The sequence below is a fragment of the Schistocerca nitens genome, chromosome 8 (assembly GCF_023898315.1).
Source record: "Schistocerca nitens isolate TAMUIC-IGC-003100 chromosome 8, iqSchNite1.1, whole genome shotgun sequence".
Lineage (NCBI taxonomy): Eukaryota > Metazoa > Arthropoda > Insecta > Orthoptera > Acrididae > Schistocerca > Schistocerca nitens.
In genome coordinates, this window is record NC_064621.1 from 300,621,493 (window position 1) to 300,646,247 (window position 24,755).

At 43.7% G+C, this 24,755-nt stretch overlaps 1 protein-coding gene across 1 annotated transcript in view; it reads left to right on the forward strand.

The window, feature by feature from the left end:
• LOC126198905 (uncharacterized) overlaps positions 1 to 24,755 on the forward strand; it is a 503,369-nt gene that overhangs the window by 385,604 nt on the left and 93,010 nt on the right. Inside the window, exon 2 of the mRNA XM_049935532.1 lies at positions 6,858 to 6,960. Coding sequence (XP_049791489.1) covers positions 6,858 to 6,960 — 103 coding nt within the window. The remainder of the gene's footprint in view (positions 1 to 6,857; positions 6,961 to 24,755) is intronic.

Below are 24,755 nucleotides of genomic sequence, written 5' to 3' on the forward strand. Positions count from 1 at the left end.
GACATGTAGCAGTATGCACAAGACAAGATCGAAAGCGAAATACAGAAACAAGAGTAATATTAGGACTGATGTCTCTGAATGAAAAGTATAGAAGATTACGGAAGGAAATGGAAAGAGCACTCACTAGGATGGAGCATTACTGACTACGAAAAATACTGTATAAATACAAACCAACAGGACGAAAAAGCATAGGTAGACTCGAAACCAGACGGAAAGACAGATTAATTTCTGTATCGTACCTGGCAAAGCCTAAGACGTGCTGAAGATGATGATCCAATCTGTTGGTTCTGATAGAAACTGCGAATCCTTTGCCATTGGATCGCGACACAGGTAATAAAAATAAAAAAGCTTTTATAGTCTCATCTGACAGCAGGGTACCGTGTCACGATTAGTAATTTACTGGATACCGCGGTAGCTGAAGACTTCGAACACCATTACTCGCTGCCGGCGGAGCTAGCGTCCGTGTTGGAAGATTGACATATCAGTCTGAGGTACGTTCCGCGGCTTTGTTGGTCGTGAAATGTCTCTCGTCAAACGAGTCTAGTAATGAGGACCGCTTGTTACCTGTATTCTATAGTTCTATTGTCCATGTCGGAGTATCCTGTCGTCCCATTCTGCTACGCGTGACAATGCTGCGAGAATCCGTTAAGCGCTGAATTGTCTCAGCGAGGCGGAGCGAAACATTTCTCTCGACAAAAGTTTGAGTCTAATGTTAATGTCAATTGGTGTACAAGCGTTTCGTTGGTCTTTTCTTCTCGTGAGACCTGCAGGATCAGCATTGTGAAACGTTGTGGAGTGCGAATCGAAGAGAGATTTTTTTTATCTGCTGTCACTAGATACGTGGGACTGACAGTGGATTGCACTTTTTCCCACATTAGACCATCTTGAACCAATTTATTTTCACGTGTATGATGTGCTATTAGTGTTATTATTAATTCGTTAGGTACTTTAAAGACATACAGCCACTAGTTAGCTTTATTCTCAGCTTCCCAAAACCTTTTAATACTTCTCCATAGCAAATCCTTATTTCGCTACATAAAAATACATTCCACTCCAAAGATAAAAACTTCACAGTCCAGTCAGGCAATGCGGGTATATGTTTGGATGTTACGACCAGTCAATGAAAGCGTTTGACAAGAAACGATATATCAGATTCGTATACGAACGGTGAACGTATCCACTGTGAATGACCTCAAACTTAAAAAATTTTACGTTGTTCTGTTGAACTATGGATCAGTGTCAAACGTTGTACGATGTGTGTGTGCGTATAGTTTCATCCACAGGCAGGACTTGTGGAAGCGTATGCACGTTTCAAATTTTCTAAAACATTCTGGGAAAACAGTGATCAATTTCACAGCTTTAGTTAGAAAAACAGCATAGATCGCACAATTCATATTTACTGGTGATCGGTTTCAGTCCAAAGGCGAGCCTTCTTCAGACCTTACGCCAAAGTTGATGTGTGAATACGGATACACGAAGCAGGAACTGCAGAAGTCTCCTGATGATTTCAACCGCAGCAGAGCTGTTGGATCCATCTCCATACAGCAGATTTCGAGTACGGTCTGAAGATAGTACGCCTTTGAGCTGAATCTGGTCACAAGTAAATGTAATTTGTGCGATCTCGACTGTTATTCTTAGTACAGTTCGCACGTTTGCCACAGTAAAACCAAAGCATTGAAAAAGCAGTGTTGTTGTTGTTGTTCTTGTTGTGGTCTTAGTCCAGAGACCGGTTTGGTGCAGCTCTCCATCCTACTTTATCCTGTGCAAGCTTCCTCATCTCCCAGTACCTTCTGCAACCTACATCCTTCTGAATCTGTTTAGTGAATTCATCTATTGGTTTCCCTCTATGATTTTTACATCCACGCTGCCCTCCAATACTAAATTGGTGATCCCTTGATGCCTCAGAATATGTCCTACCAAGCGATCCCTTCTTCTAGTCAAGTTGTGCCACGAATTTCTCTTCTGCCCGATTCTATTCAATACCTCCTCATTAATTATGTGATCCACCCATCTAATCTTCAGCATTCTACTGTATGTTATATTGTGATAAATTTGTAACTGCTGTTGACGTACTCATAAAAAAAAAAAAAACACTTTTACAGGAGAACAGGGAAGAAAAGTATTGAGCATAACATAATCACACGCGCGCTCGTGTGTGTGTGTGTGTGTGTGTGTGTGTGTGTGTGTGTGTGTGTGTGCGTGTGCGTGTGCGTGTGTGCGCGCGCTCCCGTTCGTTGACACGTGTTGGAATGCCTATTTCTGATTTACTGAAGCTCAGACGTTAACTAATCTCCAAGAGTTAATTTGCAGTCGAATCACGCCGAATGTTTTTTCGTTGGTAACTCCCACGGATAACTGTCAAATAATAATTCGGTCAGAGTATTTAAAGACACAAATGTGAAAAGTTGCAGTTGCGGTACAATCTCTCTCTCTCTCTCTCTCTCTCTCTCTCTCTCTCTCTCTCTCTCACACACACACACACACACACACACACACACACACACACACACACACACAATTTTATTGGATTAAAAGCGCCAAGTTTCCCAGCGTAAACGCTTAAATGATATCACCGGAGACTGAAATAAACAGCGCCACACACAAGTCACAGCTTCTTTCTAAGAACTGGAGGTAATAATTTTCTCATACATTCAACAGTTTTCAGATTTTGAAACAAAATTAATGTAGAGAAGTTGCTGGTATTCTTCTGGAAAGCAAACGTCGTCCTAAATAAAGTTGCGGGTCGGAAGATGATTCTGAGGGGGGTCGATCAAAAAGTTTTCGTACGAAGAATCGGTATGCCGATCAGGCAAAATCGCCGTAGGCGCTGAAGCAATCAGCAAACTGACTCACCAGGTTGAGGATAACCGTTTGGTGAAACATCGTGTCTTGTTGCATGAAGAAGTCCGTAACTGCCTGCTGTAGGCTACTTTCTAGTCCGACAGGAATCGTCGGCCCTTCGAGGTCTTTTTTTTATTTTTATTTTTTTAAAGGACCGAAAGCGTGATAGTCGCGTGGGGAGACGTCAGATCTGTAGGGCGGGTGCCCGAGTGTCTCCCACTTGATTTGGCATAACTTCTGCGTTACAACATTTGATATATGCGGCGTGCTTTATGAAGCAGCAGCACCCCACAAGCGTGGTTTTCGACAGACATGCTGCATTCATGCACCTTCATTCTCCGATGAATGTCTACCGTAGTTTGTCCTTCGGCGGCCAAGAAAAGAATAACAGCACGTTACTCCTGGTCGGACGCATTTGGAAATAACGTCGTCACAGTTCACCTTTTCACATTTATCGCACGTACGTCGGAAAGACGCGAATGCCACACTAATCCCTCTCCTACATTTCGGGGTTTATATATCCGCATCGGAGTCGCGCTACGTTGCATATACGCTGTAGCAACGCCCTCAAACGGAAAGTTTTCGATCGCCCCTTACATGTATAAATCAGTGCATGCTCACGAGAAATACTCCCGCATTAACAACTACTGTTTGCCATTCGGTTTGCAGTGTGTACAAGGAGTCTTAAGCGTGTAGTGAAATGGAAATACATGCAAATGATAGGACACCACGCAGGACGCCAAAAATGTAACAAAATGTGGATCTGGAATTTTGGACACCAAATTGTAATACATTCAAATTAATAATGTTGAGAAATTTACATTTATTACAATTACGCACAAATTATCAGCACAGAAACCTCGACGACGGGTTTGACTGGATGCAGACTCGACTCAGCAATTTGTCCTGTAAGGGGGAGACTACGGGGCATGAAGTTGTGGTCGTGTGCCATAATTGTGGCCCAAGTTGTCAGTCTCCTTGCAAATCGGCATGATGTTAAGTGACCGTTGATTGGCAGCTTACATCTTTTACGTCCATCAATGCCAGCCTTGGGGGCGCCGCTCAGAACAGTTTAGTCCATTTCTTGTTCCTCGCTTCTGCCCAGCTGCTCCAGCTGAAGCCACTACCCGGCAGTCGTATTGGCCAGGTAGCTAGCCGTCGGGATAAATGCACTAATCTGACTTAAAGTATGAAAATTCGTCCAAGACGTAAAGTTAGAGCTCTCTGTGCGAAACAGCATTCGATTCACTTAGCAAAATCTTGCCTAAAAGTACCTCCAGATATTGCGCTAGTAAGAAGACACTCAGAATGAAACCTCGAATTACCTCTGACACTTCTACAAAGTACCACAAAAGACATACAAAAGATTTCAGAGTGTTCTTCGAATGATGTCAGAAAAAATATCTGTCTGCTTCTGGTCGACACTTTCGTTGTCATACCCTCTACTCTTGTGCTTCCGCATCATATCATCTTATCATTGGTGGGCTCAATTTACGCTGTCACCCAGCGAGTAATCGACATTGCTTAATTCCCCCTTGTAAGTCTTGGTTACAGGGTGCCAACTCTTTCTTATCTTCCTTCATAAAGTGCATGGCCAGTGGCCGGCCTGGAGCATAAGAATTCAGGCGCCGTTCTGACTCCGTGTTCCATTGATGTGCCCGCCACTTGTTCGTGGTCAATTCACTAAACCACTGAGAACGCTTCCAGGTGCGTCTCTGCCTGACTGGTAAGAAGGCCGTGGCTTAACAGCAGGACTGTATTCGCAGCAGGAAAGCATTTATTTGGATTTCCTCCCCCCCCCCCCTCTTCCTACTCAAGTGTCTCAGGTCCTCGCAACTCGACGGCATCCTTCGGATGTCAGTCCCATAGTGCTCAGAGCCATTTGAACCATTTTTTTTATGCAAAATAATAATACTGTTTCTTTGAAGTCAGTACCGGTATTAGATTGTTTTTTATTTGCAGTGTTACATTACATGATCTTGATTTCAGCTTTAAAGTGCCATTATCAAGTGTTTTGATGTTATACAGTGCCTAAGATGGCGTACTGTCGTATTTAAAATACTCTATTAGACATATTGTCTAAGGGTCAATATTTCTGGTAAAAGCCTACTGCTTGATGGTATACTCACAAGGGAACCTCCCCATCGCACCCCCCCCCCCCCCCCCCCCTCAGATTTAGTTATAAGTTGGCACAGTGGATAGGCCTTGAAAAACTGAAAACAGATCAATTGAGAAAACAGGAAGAAGTTGTGTGGAACTGTGAAAAAATAAGCAAAATATACAAACTGTGTAGTTCATGGGAAGATAGGCAACGTCAAGGACACTGGGAATGCAAGAGCGCCGTGGTCTTGTGGTAACGTGAGCAGCTGCGGAACGAAAGGTCCTTGGTTCAAATCTTCCATCGAGTGAAAAGTTTAATTTTTTATTTTCAGTTTATGTGACAAACTCTTATGTTTTCATCACTTTTTTGGAAGTGATTATCACATCCACAAGAAAACCTAAATCGGGCAAGGTAGAAGAATCTTTTTACCCCTTCGCCAAGTGTACAAGTTAGGTGGGTCGACAACATATTCCTGTCATGTGACGCACATGCCGTCACCAGTGTCGTATAGAATATATCAGATGTGTGTTCCTGTGGAGGAATCGGTTGACCTACGACCTTGCGATCAAATGTTTTCGGTTCCCATTGGAGAGGCACGTCCTTTCGTCTACTAATCGCACGGTTTTGCGATGCGGTCGCAAAACACAAACTTATTACAGTGAACAAAGACGTCAATGAACGAACGGACAGATAATAACTATGCAAATATAAAGAAAATAAAATTTTCACTCGAGGGAAGACTTGAACCAAGGACCTCTCGTTCAGCAGCTGCTCACGCTACCACGGGACCACGACGCTCCTGAGCTCACTTTGCCCATGATGTTGCCTATGCGACCCGTGGACTACACAGTTTGTATATTTTGCTTATGTTTTCACAGTTCCACACAACTTCTTCCTGTTTTCTCAATTGATCTGTGTTCAGTTTATCAAGGCCTATCCACTGTGCCAACTTATAACTAAATCTGAGGGGGGTGCGATGGGGAGGTTCCCTTGTCAGTGATAAAACAAAGCAGTAGACTTTTACCAGAAATATTGACCCTTAGACATCGTGTCTAATCGTGTATTTTAAATACGACAGTATGCCATCTTAGGCACTGTATAACATTAAAATACTTGATAATGGTACTTGAAGCCGAAATCATGATCGTGTAATGTAAAACTGCAAATAAAAAACAGTCTAATGGCGGTACTGACTTTAAAGAAATATATTATGACTGTGGTCCCACGTTATGAAAAAAATTATTAAATAATACTGTTGTTTTTGAGAGTGAATGTAAGATTCACTTGAATGCTTTTCGTGCTTCACTGTTCAATTTGTAGACAGTTAATGCTTCTCATAGTCTCTTGTAGAAATGAAATAAGTTATCCTTTGGAACTAGAAATATTGTTCTGTGAGTTGTGTCTTTAAATTGATAATAGTAAATTATGTTGTCTATAAATTGTTTCTTCCTTGTGACCTCTGAGATACCAGTCACGTCCAAATCCACTTTTATCTTTCGAACCTTGAGCTAAGTTTAATTTCATAAAGAATTAAATAATCTGGGAAAGTTCTTTTTTCAGTAACTTCTCAGCTGGGTTTTATAAGCTTTATCATTTGGATCGTGACGTCATCGTGTAAAGTGAATGCTAAAGTGATATGCACGAAGGATTTTTGACCCTATTGCCAGTAGCATGTTTAAAGGGAAATAACTAGTTAGGATCATCGACCTTCAGTAAAATTTGAACTAACAAAGGTTATAGGCATCTGTTGAACTGACGTCACATCATTCGTGTAAAGGCGACATTGTTGCTCTTGTGAACGATTATAGTGAGAGTGTAATATTTAGAGTTATCGCCCGACGATGTGCTTGAGATACTGCCAGTTGGCACCGTTGTCAACGCTGCCGGTTGACTCATTCTCTTGCTTGTGTTGCAGGGTGCGGTGGCGCTGTTGGACCAGGAGTTCTCACCAGTGGTGACGGCCAGCTGCAAGGCGGGCTACATGACCATCAGGGTCAACACCAACCAGTCCTTCCACGGTGAGTCACCGCCCACTCATCTCTCCCACTTGTAACAGGAGTTGTACTCAACACTGCTCAGATTGCCTTCTTGTAACTATAAGTAATGAAATTACAATACATCATTATACATGGTGGACAGGCACCTAACTGTAAATCAGACGTAAGTAGTTGTTGATACAGTCTTCACTTTGATGACTGGTTTTAATGCAGTTCTCCAGGCTACTCTATTCTGTGCAAGCCTCTTCACCTCCTGATAACTGTTACAACTTACGCTACTGGCCATTAAAATTGCGACACCAACATGAAATGCAGACGATAAACGGGTATTCATTGGACAAATATATTATACTAGATTACATTTTCACGCAATGTGGGTGCATAGATCCTGAAAAATCAGTACCCAGAACAACCACCTCTGGCCGTAATAACGGCCTTGATACGCCTGGGCAATGAGTCAAACAGAGCTTGGATGGCGTGTACAAGTACAGCTGCCCATGCAGCTTCAACACGATACCACAGTTCATCAAGAGTAGTGACTAGCGTATTGTGACGAGCCAGTTGCTCAGCCACCATTAACCAGATGTTTTCAATTGGTGAGAGATCTGGAGAATGTGCTGGCCAGGGCAGCAGTCGAACATTTTCTGTATCCAGAAAGGCCCGTACAGGACCAGCAAAATGCGGTCGTGCATTATCCTGCTGAAATGTAGGGTTTCGCAGTGATCGAATGAATGGTAGAGCCACGGGTCGTAACACATCTGAAATGTAACGCCCACTGTTCAAAGTGCCGTCAGTGCGAACAAGAGGTGACCTATACGTGTAACCAGTGGCACGCCATACCATCACGCCGGGTGATACGCCAGTATGGCGATGACGAATACACACTTCCAGTGTGCGTTCACCGCGATGTCGCCAAACACGGATGCGACCATCATGAAACTGTAAACAGAACCTGGATTCATACGAAAAAATTACGTTTTGCCATTCGTGCACCTAGGTTCGTCGTTGGGTACACCATCGCAGGCGCTCCTGTCTGTGATGCAGCGTCGAGGGTAACCACAGCCATGGTCTCTGAGCTGATAGTCCATGTTGCTGCAAATGTCGTCGAACTGTTCGTGCAGATGGTTGTTGTCTTGCAAACGTCCCCATCTCTTGACTCAGGGATAGAGACGTGGCTGCACGATCTATTACAGCCATGCGGTTAAGATGCGTGTCATCTCGACTGCTAGTGATAAGAGGCCGTTGGGATCCAGCAAGGCGTTCCGTATTACCCTGCTGAACCCACCAATTCCATATTCTGCTAACAGTCATTGGATCTCGACCCACGCGAGCAGCAATGTCGCGATACGATAAACCGCAATCGCGATAGGCTACAATCCGACCTTTATCAAAGTGGGAAACGTGATGGTAAGCATTTCTCATCATTACACGAGCCATCACAACAACGTTTCACCAGGCAACGCCGGTCAACTGCTGTTTGTGTATGATAAATCGGTTGGAAACTTTCCTGATGTCACCACGTTGAAGGTGTCGCCACCGGCGCCAACCTTGCATGAATGCTTTGAAAAGCTAATCATTTGCATATCACAGCATCTTCTTCCTGTCAGTTAAATTTCGCGTCTGTAGCACGTCATCTTCGTGGCGTAGCAATTTTAATGGCCAGTAGTGTATATCCTTTCTATTCTTTCAGTTACCTTCCGTGCCATGTGGTGCCCGGACATTTGCGGCCCTGCACATTTGCGACAGCCTACCCCTAGAATACCCCTGGACGGGTTCCGAGGTTACAACGACGTGATGGAAATCATCTTTTATTAGTTGTGAAAATTAGTGTGTTTAGAGCCTTACAACATTTGCCCTAAATAACGTAATGGTGAAACTAGCTGGTCACAGCTCGGTTTATTAGTGTTTAATCAGTAAACAGTGTTATTTGGCTGAACAAAGTCAACTTAAACATCACTCAAATGACCCTCCTGTCACTAAAAATTACAGTTACATCTATCATTTTTCAAGTGTAATATCCTACTTATCTACCACAATTTCTTTCTCTCTTTTGAGCGTTATCCAGGGATACATTGATTAATAATGTTTCTCCACAAGGATATAGGATTTTAGTGAGTAAATTAACTTCTTTTCAACTATTCACATACTCATTTCTCCTTTCCTTGTGATTGTCTGGACTGTCAGTCATAGTAAATAAAATAGCCACAAACGCAGCGTTTGATCAGCGCACATTCTCATTCTCTTTTACACCGTTGCTTTTCTATTTCTTCCATGACCGTGGGCTATTCATGAAATATCTATACATCGATATTATTTTCAACAAAACTCTATACTTAAATGTATTCTTTCGTCCCGATACATCGAAATCGAAATAGCCGGCCGCGGTGGTCTAGCGGTTCTGGCGCTGCAGTCCGGAACCGCGGGACTGCTACGGTCGCAGGTTCGAATCCTGCCTCGGGCATGGGTGTGTGTGATGTCCTTAGGTTAGTTAGGTTTAAGTAGTTCTAAGTTCTAGGGGACTTATGACCTAAGATGTTGAGTCCCATAGTGCTCAGAGCCATTTGAACCATTTTTTTGAAATCGAAATGGCAATATCGAATGCCTATATTTGTATTTTATATTGTTTCACAATTTTCGGTAAGTTGTTCTCTTGAAATTGTAGAACATAAGTATACTAACGCTGTGTGTGAAGGAGTCTTACTACGTGATGAGCTTTCATCATGTCCAAACTTGCTCTTTAACTGTGTGTAGCAAGTATAGGTGACCTAAAGAAGTGCGAATGCACCGAGGGATGTCAGTATGAAGGAAATAACAAGTTTTCCAATGTGAAGAAACAGCACACCAGTTGCGTTAAAAAACAGTTTTTAATGCAACTAGTCTGCTATTTCATCAGATCGGCATTCTTAAAAAACCATTCTGGAACCGCGCGACCGCTACGGTCGCAGATTCGAATCCTGCCACGGGCATGGATGTGTGTGATGTCCTTAGGTTAGTTAGGTTTAAGTAGTTCTAAGCTCTAGGGGACTAATGACCTCAGAAGTTAAGTCCCATAGTGCTCAGAACCATTTGAACCATTTGAATCTTAAAAAACAGTTGCTGAAATTGATGAACAAAAATCTAGATGACACGATTGGTTTTTGCGGTGGGCGGGGATGTGAGACACTAAATGCTGACATAATCGGTGCTCGGCGTTATTAACAGAAACTACAGTTTTGACACTACAAGCGCTAGATCACTGGCATTGGCAGATACGAACCCAAACACAGGGAAGTCGATATGAAGTTTTCCGGACAAATTCGATATGTGACGAAACCGAACGACGGACCCATTCGACATCGTTTATTGTGCCACTTCATGCTGTTACCATTGTTGGCAAAGTGGTAATCACCAACCGCGAACATGCATCGTTTTCCTTTCAGTTCTTGCTCTAACGGGGATAAGCAGGCTGCTAGCTTGTTGATGTGCAGAATATCTAATAATAAATCAATATTTAAATATACATCTCTACATCCGGCAGTGTATTTACAATGTGCAGCCAATGTTTTTATAGGCTGGTGCATCGATATTCGTCAGTCGATACGACGATGCATCGATACTTTCTCTCGATGTGTCTAACGCTTATAAGGCGCTTTTCTTAAAAAAAAAATATCGCTTATCGGAATCCAAATATTTTTAAAAATATCAACAGTCAGTAAGCGTGGAAAGAAGCTACCGTACAGGCCGAGGGATAAAAGGGCTATATTTATGTTTGGTAGCACTAATTACATATTGAAATAGTCGATGGTATTGCCTTAGTTTCCAAAAAGGTGTAAATATTTCGTTTTCCGGATAATGAAAAGAACCTCTGTATTTTGGTCCTATAGAAAGGTAGTTGGAAATACTTTGGTATTAGATGTAGTTACTTTACCTAAAATCCATCTATGCAGCAGCGTCAGTAATTATGTCAATATTTTCAATTGGCTACGTGATTTCAAGAAGCCAATATGTCGGGCAAGTGTCGGAGGCGGCGGCGGCTTGAAAGCGGACAAGGCGCGTACGAGGAAGGCCTCCCTTGCCTGAAGGTTCGCTGCTCAAACTGCCTGGCGAAGGGGCTGAACGTCGATGGCCAGTGAACCCTGCCGATTGCAAATGTGCGCAGTCGCAACCGTCCGGAATTCGTGCTATACTGTCAAGCAGTTCTTTCTTTGTATAGCTTAAGTTTCATCGAGCTTTGTTTCTTGGCAATGACACATCGTGCGAAACTTACTTTCTCTCAAGTTTTGCACACCAGTCTGTACATAACGACCTTTAAGGTTTGATGCTAACTGATCGCCGTTCATCATCTGCAATGGCGTCAGTTTGATGCGATATGGGTTAGCCTGGGATCAGCGCACCGCTCTTCAGCCGTTATCAGCTTCCAGATCTTGAGCCCCTACTTCTCATACAAGTAGTTCCTGGACAGGCATCACGAGGCTGCGTGCAGAATGTTCCAGCACTCCCACCACGAAAAAATCCGTAACAGTACCGGGAAATGAACGTCGTCGTCGGCCTGGCAGTCAGAATCGCTGGGGACAGTGAGCAAGATATTCACCAAAATTCTCAACAAACAAATTGGCTGTTGGCTTATGTCTCCGCTTCTTTGGCCGACATTTGTTTGGTGATTTTTCTGACATTTCGCTAGCACTGTCAAAGTTTCACCTTCAAATGGTTCAAATGGCTCTGAGCACTATGCGACTTAACTTCTGAGGTCAACAGTCGCCTAGAACTTAGAAATAATTAAACCTAACTAACCTAAGGACATCACACACATCCATGCCCGAGGCAGGATTCGAACCTGCGTCCGTAGCGGTCACACGGTTCCATACTGGAGCGCCTAGAACCGCACGGCCACACCGGCCGGCGTTTCACCTTCCATTGGTGGTGGTGGTGGTGGTGGTGGTGGTGGTGGCGGCGGCGGCGGCGGCGGCGGCGGCGGCGGCGGCGGTGGCAGTCCACCGTCAGCAACGGAGGGTACCATTTTGACGATGCTAGACACTAGTACTGGCGAAACGTCTGAAAAATCGTCAAACAAACGTCGACCGAAAACCTGAGACAGAAGACAACAGGCAATATGTCAACAAATGGCCACGAAAGCCTTAAAAATTTTGTAAATCAAGCAAAGATACAATCAGGGTTTAGAAGTGTATCTTTAATAACGCAGTATTTGCTAATAGTGCACATAATTCCATTATGAGCAATGAATACGAATTCTATTTCATTGTAACTCAATCATCAGAGAAATCTAACGCGATTATAACAAGTTTTGCCCTTAAAAAATACAGTATTAATTTCAAGTGGGTTAGTATGCGAGGGTAAATATATTCATCAGTGCTACAACTTCTATTACACCTCGTTTGGGGTAATTCGGAATTGGATGAGGAATCAGGCAAGAAGATTTCGTGGCATTTGAAGCATTCCCAAGAGCCTTAGAAGAAGTCGTCAGTTCTTTCAACTGGGGCCATGAAGAAAGAATACGTATTAATGGTACACTGCCAGTGACTTTTACACTGTTTGTCTGTAATATACTGTAGATGAATTTTGGTATAAAATACAGGAGCTTGATGAAACAATTGAAAAGTACGCTGAAAATCAATGGTAATAAGACTGGACTGACCTGATTTGGGGGAAGAGACCAAACAGCGAGCTCATCAGTCTCATTGGATTAAGAAAGGAAGTCGGCTGTGCCCTGTCAAAGGAACCACCCCGGTCTTTGCCTGAAGCGATTTAGGCAAATCACGGAAAACCTAAATCAGGATGGCCGGACGCGGGATTGAACCGTCGTCCTCTCGAATGCGAGTGCAGTGTGCTAACCACTGCACCATCTCGCTCGGTTGTAATAAGATTAAAGTAACGTATAACCTATAGATCCAACAGAAAACAGTACAAATTAATAATAAATCCACAGAACCACTCGTACATTATGGTAAGCTAAGAACATTACTGAGCAGTGTCATAATGTAGATAGATTGGAAAGTTAGCAGATATACCTGACTTAATGAAGTTATCAGGGAAAGCAATTAAAATACGTAGCCATAAATGTGACTGTCACGTGGTGTAGAATCACAATAAAATAATAACCACACACGCCCCGTAACACCGGGTCGTCGCTCGCGTAATTTGCTTACAACATCGGTGCAAACAACTGAAGGTGGGGTGGCCACTACATGTCAGTGGCCGAATATAGTTTGCGACAGCTTAATACAAAGTTAGAAATGCAATATGAGACTACATATACATACAACTAAATTGAATACAAAAAGTGCAGTTGAAAGGGAGCTACAATTATGAGTCAAAAAAATGGTTCAAATGGCTCTGAGCACTATGGGACTCAACTGCTGTGGTCATTAGTCTCCTAGAACTTAGAACTACTTAAACCTAACTAACCTAAGGACATCACACACATCCATGCCCGAGGCAGGATTCGAACCTGCGACCGTAGCAGTCGCACGGTTCCGGACTGCGCGCCTAGAACCGCGAGACCACCGCGGCCGGCAATTATGAGTCGAAAGAGAAATACTTAGTTTCAGTTTTGGAGGGTTTCTGGAAATAAGTTTATTTGCCAAAGGCATTACAATAAAGTTAACGGACAGAAACTTGTGAATCAAAGTCACGGGCTTAGCAGCGTACCAAACACAGATCTGAGGAACTGCTAGTGGCACGGAACCAATAGATAATTAAAATAACCAGAATAAGGAATAAAATTATTAAAAGCTCCAAGGCTAAACAAAGGTATGGCAATACTTATCGTTAAGATTATAAAAGCTAGTGCCTAGAGGTAGTCTGTGACATGTACAATACACAAGTAAGCGAATTGAAAGCAGCATATCTAAACACGATAAAAAGACTGTGGGCGCAACAGATTCGCCGAAAACAAAGCAAAGGAGGGAAAAAAAATACGTGGGCTGCACGGGGCTGAGCAGAGCTCTACCAGGATATAATACTTATAACAGCTCAGCTTTTAATACAATGAAAAACACGAATTGGCCGCTAATTCATTTTATTTATTGAGAAGTGTAGAGGGATGGTGTTTCCTGTTCTCACAAATCACTATTTCTTCTAAAAGATCCAGGAGGCATCTGTTGAATCTTTGGTTATTATTTTATCGTCATTTTACTCCATGCAACAATGCCAATTGTGGCAACATATTTTAACCGCTTTCTCTATTAACTTCATGAAGACCGGTATATTTGCTAATTTTCCAGTCCGTGTATATTACGACATTGGTTATTACAGTTGTTAGCTTACCTTTACGTACATTTTTTTAAACACTTGCACATTTCTATGGCCCATTCTGTCGAAACCGGTAACTAAATAAACTAATATTTTCGATCGGTGACTGTTGTGGCTTAAAAAAATTGTTGGATCGCTGTCACATTTACGGTGAATATTGTCGCCCCCTCCTAAAGACGTAATGCAAATGAGAGGAGGTTAGTGGGGCATGTAGCTAAGACAACATGTGGTACATGGAGCAAGAAAATACTTTGCTGCTGTGCAACGTATAGGAGAGGATAGAAAGGACGAACCAATAGGAGGTAGGTAGAAACGTGCAACGACAGTATGGATGCGTACAAATGGTGACAACAACACGAGGAGGCAAATATATACAACGGGGAACCATAACATTACGGCCGCTGTACAGCGCGGGATTCGATGTCACTTGGTGACTTTGAGAGCACGTGATGCAATAAGTAATGTATGCCGGTGAAAACAGCAAAAGGGGCAAGTAGAGGTAATTGTAACAAGCAAATAAACATAGGTCGGGAAACCAGTGGTTTCCCTATACGACGTTCTACGTCTGAGTACATGGACGTTTCATAACTGCGTCCCGAGGAATCAAGCTACATTTATTCACCTGAGGACAAACACATTACAGCAAGTGTTTCACGCGCCCACCGTTCAAAAAAATGTTCAAATGTGTGTGAAATCTTATGGGACTTAACTGCTAAGGTCATCAGTCCCTAAGCTTACTGACCTAAATTACCCTAAGGACACACACACACACACACACACACACACACACACACACACACCCACACACCCACACACCCACACCCATGCCCGAGGGAGGACTCGAACCTCCGCCGGGACCAGCCGCACAGTCCATGACTGCAGCGCCCGAGACCGCTCGGCTAATCCCGCGCGGCTCACTGTTCTCTATTCGGGTGTTTCGTTTGTATCGAAAACAAACACTATGTACAAATGGAGCAGAGAAATGGAGAATCATTTCCACGGTACGGGGCGCAAACTGGGAAATCCAGTGACATGAAAGCGGTTTGGTGAGGTTCACCAGCCCCACAAACAATTATAAGGAAAACCAAGGTGGAAGGCATGGGCTCCAGATTAAACTTTATTTGCAAAACCTTTCACCCTTTTCAACTTCTCAAAGCACATATAATTTATTCAAACAATCTTAAGATTTTACAAAAAAACAAGATATTCAAAATTAGCCTGGTTAATATAAAACAAAGAATGTTAAACAGACTTTTAGGTTAAATTTTTAAAAACGAGATGTTCTCTACATAATTCAAAAGTTGTTAGTCAATTTTACAGGAAGTTTAAAATAATGAATAATCTGTCCGATCAGAGACTCCAGCCTAGAAACACTAGAGTACACAGAATCTCCAAGACGGTAAGATCTGACGTAGAGCGAATTACGAACAGACAAGAAGTAAGCCAGAGACTGAACAGAGCAGATTTCAACAGCTGGGACGAACTGAAGGAGACTCTTGTGAAGACGGCCAATAAACTCGCCCCCATCACGAGAAAAAGGGAGCATCCGTGGTGGAATGAAGAATGTGTCAGTGCAACAGCCCAAAGATAGACACTCTGGGAGAAATGTAATTGTAAGAAAACCAAGAAAAATTGGGAGAACTTTTTGGAACAAAGAAGGCTTACAGCTAAGATAATTCGAGGAACCAAACGGACCTTCACACAAAACCAACTAACCAAAATCGATGAGCACTTCGCGAAGAATAACTCAAGAGATTTCTACAGAACCTTCAAGCAGACACTCAGAAAATACAATCCGCCAAGCCCCGACTTCAGAGACTCGCAGGGCAAACAGTCTTTTAACGACAACTGCTACCTCTTAGCTCAGTACTTTAGAAACCTACTAAACTGTGATCCACCCAGTGAAGACATCGACTACAAACAAACCACATCAAACCCGGACTCACTGCCTCCTTTATTGGAAGAAGTTGTACAAATCATTCAATTTCTAAAGAATAATAAGACAGCTGGAGAAAACTCAATCGTTGCTGAACTCTGGAAATGTGCTGGAAGCACTGCCGTGGGCAACCTCACCGAGATCATCCAGGACATCTGGAAAACAGAGAAATTACCACCTGATTGGAACACTGCTCTGATCCATCCGCTTCACATTTTACCGATCTGAACACCTGTCATGGAATTTCTCTTGTGGTAACATAAAAAATTCTCTCCAAGGCGTTATTAACAAGGGCAGAAGATCAACTGGGAGGCTTCAGGAAGACCAGATCCTTTGCTGAACAGATCCTCAACCTTAAAATTGTACTGGCATACTCCAAGATGAGAAACCGCAAGGTCGTCGACACCCTTGTTGATTTCAGGAAGGCCCACGACTCTGTTGATAGAGAAACGCTTAACAAAGTACTTCAGGAACTAGGACTAGACAACAAAACATGCAGACTCATTCTAGAAACTTTGACCAACACCGATTCCAAGGTCAGATTTAGAGGTGAGATCTCAGAAAACTTCCAAGATAAAAATTGGAGTGGGACAAGCTGATGGACTCTCCCCACTTCTCTTCAACTGTGTCCTTGAAAAGGTTGTGATAGAATGGTGCAAGGAACTGACCAATCTGGCTGTTCAGAGTGGTGTTTACCTGGGCTGTAAGAACGAGGGACTGATTGTAGATTGCCTGGCTTTTGCAGATGACATGGCACTGATCGCTGATTCTCTTGAAATGGCAACAATGCAGGTACACTGCCTCAGAAAACAGGAGCCAAAGTGAGTCTTCAAGAGTCGCTGGAGAAAACAGAGTTCTTCACCAACACCAAATAAGCTAACAAAGAGGTGTTACTAGACCAGGGAACATCAAAAGGACTCAGAAGTTTAAGTATCTCGGCGAATGGATTGGACCCAACTTATTAGAAAAAACGTCATTATCGATGAGAGTCAACAAGCTGGAACTAGCCTATCGACTGACTATGAACAGCTACAACAAAAATGCCTGTCACGCAACCTGAAACTTAAGCACTACACATCAGTCATACGACCAAAAGCCCTGTATTCCATAGAAAGTCTTTTCATGAACCGACGAGGTCTGATGGAGAAACTGGAAATCAGAGAATCCTCAGGAAGATCCGAGGCCCGATAGAAGAAGATCGGGAATTCAGAAGGCGACATAACTCGCAGCTCTACAAACATATCGAGAGGAGCTCTGACTGCAAGAAAAATAAGGGTAGCTTTCTATAACAAATTGACCAACCGTCTGTTCACCAACTGGCAAAACAAGAAGATTCGCACCACTTGGGTGACAGAAACTGAAAAGGACATTAAAGAACTGGGAGTATGCGTGCGGAACGATTTGAAGTGGAATGATCATATAAAATTAATTGTTGGTAAGGCGGGTACCAGGTTGAGATTCATTGGGAGAGTCCTTAGAAAATGTAGTCCATCAACAAAGGAGGTGGCTTACAAAACACTCGTTCGACCTATACTTGAGTATTGCTCATCAGTGTGGGATCCGTACCAGATCGGGTTGACGGAGGAGATAGAGAAGATCCAAAGAAGAGCGGCGCGTTTCGTCACAGGGTTATTTGGTAAGCGTGATAGCGTTACGGAGATGTTTAGCAAACTCAAGTGGCAGACTCTGCAAGAGAGGCGCTCTGCATCGCGGTGTAGCTTGCTCGCCAGGTTTCGAGAGGGTGCGTTTCTGGATGAGGTATCGAGTATATTGCTTCCCCCTACTTATACCTCCCGAGGAGATCACGAATGTAAAATTAGAGAGATTCGAGCGCACACGGAGGCTTTCAGACAGTCGTTCTTCCCGCGAACCATACGCGACTGGAACAGGAAAGGGAGGTAATGACAGTGGCACGTTAAGTGCTCTCCGCCACACACCGTTGGGTGGCTTGCGGAGTATGAATGTAGATGTAGATGGAACAATTGCTCTCCAGAACAGACATTCTGTGAGACATACCCCGAAGGAAGTCCAAGGATTTCAGGAAAAGCCCCGAATGAAAGGTAACCCCTGGACAGAAGAAAGGAAGGAGTTACATCGGCAGAGGATACGACAATACTGAGCAAAGATCAAAGCTCAACAGTTGAACAAGCGTGGTCCAGAGTAGGCCCATTCGAAAGAAGGAGAATCAGTCTGATCAATAATTAAACTAAGATTGTACAGAGTGGGCATCCAGGTTAAATTTTCAGCACAAAGTTCTTTAGAAAATTCAAAATTTGTTAAGTTCAGTTTACCAAAAATTCTAAAACGATGGATCATCAGTCGATTAATATTAAATAGAAAAAATTCGCAGGGCGGGAATATAATTTACTTTTTCAGGAGCAAAGAAGTACGCAATCCATGTACAGTGCAATGACATCGAAAGTTTACAACATTTTCCACCTTGATCATTAGGCGTGGAGGCCTTTAACCTTGAACTCAGGGAGGCCTCAATATAGCTTAGGGTCCCACAGGAATGGTTCTAAACAGTTAAAAGTAAACCCAGAACCCTGAAGTGGGACAACTCTAAAGCACAGGCAACGTTTAACTACAGCAGAAAAGCACAGGAATTATAATTTACTGTAATAAATGTTGCTTACTGGAACACATCTTAACTTGGGTGTAAATGCTGCGAGCGGAACAGAAGTATCTCGGGTACAAGCTATCGCGCCACGTTCCTCGCCCGCACGGCTGGACTGCCAAGAGGAAACAGCACAGTCTAAATACCGGCATGTTGACACAACGACACTGACAGTTAATAAAATGGTTCAAATGGCTCTAAGCACTATGGGACTTAACATCTGAGGTCATCAGTCCCCTAGAATTAGAACTACTTACACCTAACTAACCTATGGACATCACACACATCCATGCCCGAGGCAGGATTCGAAGCTGTGACCGTTACAGCAGCGCGTTTCCGGACTGAAGCGCCTAGAACTGCTCGGCCACAGCGACCGGCTGTCCGTTAAGACTGGAGCGAGCATAGAATTACGGAGTATGGATCGTGGATCAATGTAAACTTGTCGCGTGGTCGCATGAATTCTTGTTACACCAGATTGACGCCCATTTTCGGATACGTCGTTCTGCAGGCGAATAGCAACACGAAGGTGCACCGCGCCACGGATGCACAGTAACGACCGTTGAGAACTAAAAGAGATTTTTTTTCGATCGAAGACATATTTCTCATCCTCACATGTAGTCAACCTAGCTTTACTGATCCCTTAAATAAGACGAACATGGAGGCGATAAAAAAACAGCAAGCACTATGACTGCCAATTCAATTTTATCTCCAGACAAGAGAATCCTAGGTAATGGCAGAATTGGCTGCCGTCCAAGTAGGAAATATCTCTGATGCTAGTGGCAATAAGATTGGCACACAGTACCAAAGTCGATACTAACGCAATTCACTCACCACAAAGATTAGACTAATACCAGAGAGGAGACGTGCACGACTCTCAACAATGGGGGGCGTAACCATTAAAGATTGCATCCGAATTCGATCTATAAAAGTAACGATTCGTATGCATCGGTTTTGAATGGCTAAATGAAGCCTCTGTGCACCATTGTCACCACGTAAAAGACAATGGCGAGAACTAAGCTGCTACTGAATACGTGATACGAAATTGGAAATCAGGCGATAGACAGCTGATAAGTACGGGGCTATTGCAAATGATTGAAGCGATTTCATAAATTCACTGTAGCTCCATTCATTGACATACAGGGTGTTTCAAAAATGACCGGTATATTTGAAACGGCAATAAAAACTAAACGAGCAGCGGTAGAAATACTCCGTTTGTTGCAATATGCTTGGGACAACAGTACATTTTCAGGCGGACAAACTTTCGAAATTACAGTAGTTACAATTTTCAACAACAGATGGCGCTGCAAGTGATGTGAAAGATATAGAAGACAACGCAGTCTGTGGGTGCGCCATTCTGTACGTCGTCTTTCTGCTGTAAGCGTGTGCTGTTCACAACGTGCAAGTGTGCTGTAGACAACATGGTTTATTCCTTAGAACAGAGGATTTTTCTGGTGTTGGAATTCCACCGCCTAGAACACAGTGTTGTTGCAACAAGTCGAAGTTTTCAACGGAGGTTTAATGTAACCAAAGGACCGAAAAGCGATACAATAAAGGATCTGTTTGAAAAATTTCAACGGACTGGGAACGTGACGGATGAACGTGCTGGAAAGGTAGGGCGACCGCGTACGGCAACCACAGAGGGCAACGCGCAGCTAGTGCAGCAGGTGATCCAACAGCGGCCTCGGGTTTCCGTTCGCCGTGTTGCAGCTGCGGTCCAAATGACGCCAACGTCCACGTATCGTCTCATGCGCCAGAGTTTACACCTCTATCCATACAAAATTCAAACGTGGCAACCCCTCAGCGCCGCTACCATTGCTGCACGAGAGACATTCGCTAACGATATAGTGCACAGGATTGATGACAGCGATATGCATGTGGGCAGCATTTGGTTTACTGACGAAGCTTATTTTTACCTGGACGGCTTCGTCAATAAACAGAACGGGCGCATATGGGGAACCGAAAAGCCCCATGTTGCAGTCCCATCGTCCCTGCATCCTCAAAAAGTACTGGTCTGGGCCGCCATTTCTTCCAAAGGAATCATTGGCCCATTTTTCAGATCCGAAACGATTACTGCATCACGCTATCTGGACATTCTTCGTGAATTTGTGGCGGTACAAACTGCCTTAGACGACACTGCGAACACCTCGTGGTTTATGCAAGATGGTGCCCGGCTACATCGCACGGCCGACGTCTTTAATTTCCTGAATGAATATTTCGATGATCGTGTGATTGCTTTGGGCTATCCGAAACATACAGGAGGCGGCGTGGATTGGCCTCCCTATTCACCAGACATGAACCCCTGTGACTTTCTGTGGGGACACTTGAAAGACCAGGTGTACCGCCAGAATCCAGAAACAATTGAACAGCTGAAGCAGTACGTCTCATCTGCATGTGAAGCCATTCCGCCAGACACGTTGTCAAAGGTTTCGGGTAATTTCATTCAGAGACTACGCCATATTATTGCTACACATGGTGGATATGTGGAAAATATCGTACTATAGAGTTTCCCAGACCGCAGCGCCATCTGTTGTTGAAAATTGTAACTACTGTAATTTCGAAAGTTTGTCTGCCTGAAAATGTACTGTTGTCCCAAGCATATTGCAACAAACGGTGTATTTCTATCGCTGCTCGTTTAGTTTTTATTGCCGTTTCGAATATACCGGTCATTTTTGAAGCACCCTGTGTGGTCACGACACACTACAGATACGTAGAAAAACTCATAAAGTTTTGTTCGGCTGAAGCCGCACTTCAGGTTTATGCCGCCAGAGCGCTCGAGAGCGCAGTGAGACAAAATGGCGACAGGAGCCGAGAAAGCGTATGTCGTGCTTGAAATGCACTCACATCAGTCAGTCATAACAGTGCAACGACACTTCAGCACGAAGTTCAACAAAGATCCACCAACTGCTAACTCCATTCGGCGATGGTATGCGCAGTTTAAAGCTTCTGGATGCCTCTGTAAGGGGAAATCAACGGGTCGGCCTGCAGTGAGCGAAGAAACGATTGAACGCGTGCGGGCAAGTTTCACGCGTAGCCCGCGGAAGTCGACGAATAAAGCAAGCAGAGAGCTAAACGTACCACAGCCGACGGTTTGGAAAATCTTACGGAAAAGGCTAAAGCAGAAGCCTTACCGTTTACAATTGCTACAAGCCCAGACACCCGATGACAAAGTCAAACGCTTTGAATTTTCGGCGCGGTTGCAACAGCTCATGGAAGAGGATGCGTTCAGCGCGAAACTTGTTTTCAGTGATGAAGCAACATTTTTTCTTAATGGTGAAGTGAACAGACACAATGTGCGAATCTGGGCGGTAGAGAATCCTCACGCATTCGTGCAGCAAATTCGCAATTCACCAAAAGTTAACGTGTTTTGTGCAATCTCACGGTTTAAAGTTTACGGCCCCTTTTTCTTCTGCGAAAAAACGTTACAGGACACGTGTATCTGGACATGCTAGAAAATCGGCTCATGCCACAACTGGAGACCGATAGCGCCGACTTCATCTTTCAAGGATGGTGCTCCACGGCACTTCCATCATGATGTTTGGCATTTCTTAAACAGGAGATTGGAAAACCGATGGATCGGTCGTGGTGGAGATCATGATCAGCAATTCATGTCATGGCCTCCACGCTCTCCCGACTTAACCCCATGCGATTTCTTTCTGTGGGGTTATGTGAAAGATTCAGTGTTTAAATCTCCTCTACCAAGAAACGTGCCAGAACTGCGAGCTCGCATCAACAATGCTTTCGAACTCATTGATGGGGACCTGCTGCGCCGAGTGTGGGAGGAACTTGATTATCGGCTTGATGTCTGCCGAATCACTAAAGGGGCACATATCGAACATTTGTGAATGCCTAAAAAAACTTTTTGAGTTTTTGTATGCGTGTGCAAAGCATTGTGAAAATATCTCAAATAATAAAGTTATTGTAGAGCTGTGAAATCGCTTCAATCATTTGTAATAACCCTGTATAGAAGTACCCAATACACTGTTATATGTGAACGCACTTGAATAGTAGCATCCTATAAAAGATCGAAGTTAATGACTTTAATTTCATGTCATTGAGAATTTCTGTTTTCTGTTCAGATTGAGTTGACAGCCATCCCTTGATTCTGAAGAGATAACCCTGTTCCTATAGAATGCACTTCAGCAATAAAGTTTGATTCGTCTGAGAAGTCGAGAAATATAACGTAGAGAAGTGATTACCCCCTCCTGTCTAAAAAAATCAAGCACTTCAGTGAAAAACCAGACTACGCCCTCTCGTCTCCAAAGGCTTCATTGAAATTTTACCTTGGAGAACACTGCTGTCCAATCTTAAATCTATGTTAAGGTGCAGCATAAAGCCGCCGGGTCACGGACCATTCATTCGAACGTTGAGCGTCGCGAGTTCCTGACTTCGTAGCGTGGAAAAAGCACGCTGGAGAGTCTTTTCGAACGTGCAGAGCAATATCTACCATGTCGTATAGTCTGAAAATGGGTCTGAACGTAGACCAATGAGATGAGAGAACGCCACCTATGTCACATGACGACATTCCTCTTCCGTACAGTGTCTTAAGATACCGTATTGGCTTTCAGTTAAAGCCCATATGTATAGATACACCGTTTCTAAGCACCAGAAAGTTGAGGGGTCTCCCGAAAACCCGTCCTTAACTGTACGAATTGGTGTAATAAAATTACGGAAACCTCTTATTTATGATTAAAACTTACAGCAAAAGTGGAAAAACATCAACCGGTATGTCACAACGCGGACTAAAGTGTGTGTTGAGTGGTCGTGACAGACGGTCATCGAAGTGGATTCTGACGAAAAATACGAAGACGACTGCAAAAGTCACTGCAGCACTGAATGTGGCACTCGCGAACCCTGTCGACGTCGAAATAACACGCAGGGAGCTCCTTAAGCAGAAAATTGCAGGACGATCTGGAAGAAGAAACGAAAGCGTAGTGTCGATACCAGAAAACTCGGACTATGGAGCATTGGAGGAATGCCATTTGTTCGGATGAGTCTTGTTTCACACGGTTTCCAACTTCTGGCCGAGTTTACGTCGCAAGTGTGCAACATGGCAGGTATTTGGTAATGATTGGTTAGTAAAGCATAGATTTTGAATTAGAGTTTCATGCTTCGTAGATTAAGTGATCATCTGATAGTCTTTCATTTAGTTCTTTCCGTGGAATAGATGTTGTTAGTTTCCTAGTATTTCTGTTGGTCAAATTTTCAATAGTGTTAATATTTTGCTGCCAGTAGCTACCGTCAAGGTCAGGATAACAAGTTTTTATGTCTTTTGCTGTCACAAGGGATATCATTAGGGGCTCTATATTTGGGGTGTTATAGCATAGGTCCCATGGTTGCTCTGTCAAGTCATATTATTTCCAAGGATTAAGTGACCGTTTTGACTGAACAGGTCCGTCCTATGGTACATTGTTTGCCCCCCGTTAGTGACGCTGTGTTCGGAGAAGTCCCTTGTTCACGTAGCTAGCGTCGTCCACGACTGGTTTTGTGAGCACAAAAATGGACTGTCGGAAACAGCATCGTTACCCGAATGGCAAATATTTTGCTGGAAGGATGGCATAAGATTCTCTTGAAAACGACACAGAACCTTTATTTATCTATTCCGAGACGAATGGGAACTGTTTTGAATGGCAACGAGGTTCCTGCACCGTATTAGGCATGGTAATGTGTTGTGTTTTCGTTGTTTCCATTTTTCTGTCAGATCCCTGTACGTCTGGTTACTTACCAACGACTTGTCGAAGTGCCACTTAAAATCACTGTTGCATTGCACTCTAAAGGTGGACCAACACACTATTAAACAAGTGCGCGCATGTGTGTGTGTGTGTGTGTGTGTGTGTGTGTGTGTGTGTGTGTAAGAGGGGTGTTGATTCGACTAAGTGTGATCCAAATGGAAATCATGATCACAGCCTTGAGACTTTACCACAGAGACGGCGGTTGGATGTCAGACCCGCCAGGGTAGCCGAGAGCGCGTCCGCAGCTCGTGGTCGTGCGGTAGCGTTCTCGCTTCCCACGCCCGGG